The sequence below is a fragment of the Austrofundulus limnaeus genome, unplaced genomic scaffold, assembly GCF_001266775.1.
Source record: "Austrofundulus limnaeus strain Quisiro unplaced genomic scaffold, Austrofundulus_limnaeus-1.0 Scaffold141, whole genome shotgun sequence".
Lineage (NCBI taxonomy): Eukaryota > Metazoa > Chordata > Actinopteri > Cyprinodontiformes > Rivulidae > Austrofundulus > Austrofundulus limnaeus.
This window is the reverse complement of record NW_013952543.1, coordinates 595,854-600,573: the sequence shown is the minus strand read 5'-3', so window position 1 is coordinate 600,573 and position 4,720 is coordinate 595,854. Positions and strand designations below refer to the sequence as shown.

At 40.0% G+C, this 4,720-nt stretch overlaps 1 protein-coding gene across 1 annotated transcript in view; it reads left to right on the top strand.

The window, feature by feature from the left end:
• Positions 1 to 2,574, top strand: part of tamalin (trafficking regulator and scaffold protein tamalin) — a 16,992-nt gene extending 14,418 nt beyond the window's left edge. The window contains exon 8 of the mRNA XM_014016238.1: positions 1,486 to 2,574. Within this exon, the coding sequence (XP_013871692.1) occupies positions 1,486 to 1,952 (467 nt within the window). The 3' untranslated portion in view covers positions 1,953 to 2,574. The remainder of the gene's footprint in view (positions 1 to 1,485) is intronic.
• The last annotated feature ends 2,146 nt before the right edge of the window (positions 2,575 to 4,720 follow it).

The following is a 4,720-nucleotide window of genomic DNA, read 5'->3' as shown; positions in this document are numbered from 1 at the left end:
ACTGAGAACACTCAGGTGGGGAGGAGGTCAGCTGTAATCTGTCTTCAGTCCATCTCAGACCCCTAGTTGCAACTCATAACCACTTAAGAGTCCTCTGGAGCAGTCTGAACTTTTCAGGAGAGTAAAGGAGATTCTTAGACTTAACAATTTTGATAACTGATACTTACACTTCAGTCTGAGAGTAGGAGCAAATCTAAGAAATTTTCAGCACTTAAGTCTAAAAATCCACTTTAAGAAGTTTTATAAATACAGGCCCTGATTCTTCTCTGCAGTCTGTGTTTTTAGCTGTTGTAGCAACGCTCGGTTTACATGCAGACATTCCCCTTTGACATCACTTCCTGTTACTTCACAGGCAAATATCTCAACAACTGTTCATCTCAGCAACATGAAATTTCTTTTGCAATATTTTATYAATGTMCTCTTTCTAAAATTGCACTCATATGTATTACAAGAATTTGACGTCACAGGCACTTTAAATATTGGTTTGTTCATTCACTTTTTCAGATTAGATGGGATGAACCTCTGAGATAAATAATAGAATTATCTGTGTTCTTGAACCTAAACGTACTCGTGTCTCTGTGTTGATATTCTAAGTCCTCATAAACTTAACAGGAATTTTCCAGGTTAGGATAAACTTGACGACTTCATCACAGCAGGTTTTAGTTTGAATAATATTAAAGTCTTATTTGGTAGGAGGGTGACGCAGTGGTTAGGTCTTTCATTCTGGACTTTCTGGGTGCAGTTTACATGTTCTCCTTATGCACACGTGCAGATTTCTCTCTCAGATGTGTTTGGTGTACAAGCTATTTGTGCACCATTATTATCACCCACTGCTGAAAGAGGAAAGGAGTGCAACAATGTTTTGGCCYATGTTTGTTTGAACAAGCAAAATACCTGATTAACAACTGGATGAATTTTAATGAAACTTTTAGAAAGTAAACAAAACTGATAAAGTTTGAGTCAATTCAAACAGATAAAGGACTTTAGAAAACAAAATGGCCATGTCAGATGTATAAATATTGAGTTAATATTTGGTGTGGTGGTAGCTGAGTGAGACATTCTCCATGTTGTGCACTTTGCTTATGCTTAACAATAACTGTCGGAGTCAACCATGTTTGTCTGCACACTCTGATGCACAAATGCATGAAGATTGATGCAGAGTGCAAACAGACTGTGTAAGATCTTGTGATATCGCATGACCTGATTCAGAATGTTATCAAGTTTTCATCAATGCTGATGTAAAATCTGTCAAGTCTCAATCTAACATGTTCTTAGTTTAAAACTCTGAAAGGMCACAGGTGATGTTCATCTCTTCAAAGAATGCTAGGCCTTTAATGACGTATAGTGTCCATGTTTTTGAATATTTAAACTTTTTCTTCTTTTATCCATGTGTGCATTTTAATTTGCAAGAATAAAACAAACTAAAGTTTTGTGCAGTACTTGTTTAGTTCTCTTAGTGTTCACACTTCTCCTTTTTATTTTCAGGCATAGTAATGAGCGACGCTGCCGTGTACGAGTCCCTGGAGTCGGCCGGTATTTACGGCAGCCTCGGCACTCCCAGCCCGGCAACTCAGAGAGCGGTCCGCTGCACCGGCAGCACCAGCAGCAGCGCCAGCTTCCTYAGCACGGCCACGGACGACGACCCCCTCTACCAGACCTGCCTGTACCAGACGGATGGGAACGAGGACCGTGAAAACGGGAAAGAGCAGCAGAAGCAGCAGCGCCTGCGACCAACCAGTGAGCTCCTCACTGTGACCAAGACGCAGCTGACCCGCAGCGCCAGCACCCGCAGCTACGTGAGGGGCTCGACCTCATCCTCCGGATCAGGAGAGAAGCAGGGAGGATTCGGCTCGCTGCAAAGGAAACCTAAACAGAAGAGCTTCCGCAGGCGCCTTCTGAAATTCATCCCTGGCTTGAATCGACCGCTGGAAGAGGAAGAGAGCAAACTGTGAGCAGCAAACAGAGCTGTTCGTTTCAACCTGCAAAACAAAACAGAACTAAAGACTGGAAAAAAAAGAAAAACAATGACTGTCAAAAGTCAAGTGCCAAAGAAAGCAGCAAGCAGAGCCAAAGAGTTGGAGACCAAAGTGAATCAGCTGCAGAGACCAATGAACATTCAGTGTTTCACAGATGTACATATGTTTTTCTTTGTCCTTATTTTAAGTTATTTATTTATTTTTACATGTTCTGTTCATCTACAAAATGAACATTTTGGTTTTCTCTGCATGCACGTTTCTCCAGACCATGACTATAACTGTGCAACAAAAAGTTTTGTAAGATATGAGCTTGTTGTCGACACAAGATGACTCACTAAAGGTTCCTACACGTAAAACAAAAAGGTGGCATTTCCAGATTACACACTCCCTTTTTTTTGTAATAAATCATGAGGTTTCTTTTGAAAAGGCAACTAGACTTTTTGTGTTGGAGATATTTTGTTTCTCATTTGAGAGGCTTTCTCAGTTCAGAAGTTCAGACTGGAACGGTTGCAAAGCTTTAAATTGTAAAAAAATATCTTCTGAAGGAATATTTTTGTGAAAGTAAACAGCTAAATTAAAACTGGTTCTCTGGCCTTGAGTGTGCAGTTTGTTCATCCTTTTGTAATTTTTCCAAATTGTTCTCCACTGCTGTTTAGGAACGCTGTCACCCGGAGGTTTGGATGCTTCGCCTCTCTCGGTGCAGAGGTCTGCAGAATGAAGGTTGTCGTGTCGACTCTGACACAGTTTATTGTCGGGAGAAAAGTGAGGAATGTGCGAAGAAAAGCATGACCCAAAATTCCAAACACAGCCACTTTCTTTCAGCTCCTGCTGGCTAACGCCGATTCCTCTCCTCCTCCTCCTCCTCGCTCCCATGGCAGCTTCAGTTGTCCGAGAGCTTGCTGTTTGTGAATTTGTCGGATTGGGGCGGAGGAGGGGGGCTCTGTGAGGTCTTTTCATTCCTGGCTTTCAGCTGACCCATGAGGTCATGGTGGTCACTCTCTCTCTGCAGGCTCTGCAGCGTTGATCCCTTTTGTCCTCCGCTGCTCTTTCACAGATGCCTCAGCAGTGACGATGATGCTGAGCGATGGTATGCAGCCATGTGTCAGCGACCCCCCCCCCCCCCCTCGCACTGTGGTGAAGCAAGAGGGGACCCAGGATTGTTATGCATGCTTGCTGATGCTTAAAACACGGGTTTAGAATGAATGGACCGAGTGTTTAATGATGCAATAATTATTAAAGATGAGTCATTAAAACGGTGGGTGGGGGGGGGTGGGCAGAGCAACAACAGGAATGATCACAGCGAGAGATCACTGCTGAGTGGTTACTGCTGCAAAAACAAGTGGTTCCTTCGTTTTTGCACCAACACGTTGCAGGTTGTCCGCTTTTACAATCTTCATCTGCAGTCACAATATGACAAGACGTTTTATTTGTGCTTCCTTTTAAAAGAAGAGCCACAATTTCTGCTTTACAAACAAGTACAAAATGTGTTTACTATATCAGATACTGCAACATTCTTCACATATTAAGTCATTTGGATGATATAAACTACATGTCTCAATTTTTCTTTTGAAAATTTAGAGTTGACTAAAGGAAAAAGAAGTCAAAGAATGAGCTGAAACTTGAGTTTTTAGTTCTTTATGAGCAGAATACACTCGCCAGTCATTTTATTAGGTACACCTTGCTTGTACTGGGTTGGAGCCTGTTTTTAGTGTTGTAGTACTTGAAACCAGTATTAGTCTTAAAACTAGTCTCAAGACCACTTTTTGATGGTCTTGTTACGGTCTCGGACATTGAGGACTCGGAATTTTATTTCAAGACCACAACTGTGGAAATATAACTAAATACCCAGATTATTGTCCAGTTTATTAGCATCTTTGCTTTCATTGGTTTTAAAACACATACAACATAAAACAGATGTTGGAAATTATGCAAACTGAATCTGTGAAAATACAAAATTGGTTTAAAACTAATAAATTATCGTTAAATTTAGATAAAACTAACTATATGATATTCGGTAACAGAAAGGGAATCATTGATGTTCATTTGAAGTTGATGGTGTTGAGATCTGCAGAATCAGTGAGGTGAAGTTTCTGGGTGTCATTGATGAAAAGTTGACATGGAGACCTCACATAAATTATTTAAGAACAAAAGTTGCTAGATCTATTGGAGTACTGCATAAAGTAAGGGAGTTATTTAATGATAGAGCTCTGAATATGTTGTATACTGTAATAATACTTGTATAATGGTTGTTCCACACTTGTTTTATTGCGTTGAAGTCTGGGGGAAAGCATGCAAAACAATTATAAACCCTATTTTTGTTTTACAGAAAAGAGCTGTAAGAATTATTGCTAGAAAACACTACAGTCACCCATCAAATGTATTATTTTATCAGTTGAAATTATTGAAGTTCTATGAGTTGGTTGATTATAATATTTTACAGGTTACGTACAAGGCTCATAAACGTATATTGCCTTTAAACATCCAATTGAATTTTGTTAAGAGAGGAAGTTGTTAAAATCTGAAAGCGGTAGAGATGTTTGTGAAACCTGGATTTCGAACTAGTTTGAGGGAACGATGTACTTCCACACCAGGAATAAGACTGTGGAACAATCTGGAGAGTGAGGTCATAAAAGCCAGATCAGTGTTTATGTTCAAGAGAATGATAAAGGTCATCTTAAAGAAATATGAAACAATGTAATGTGTATTCATACGAAACGATATTTAATAAGGATTTGAAGTAGTCT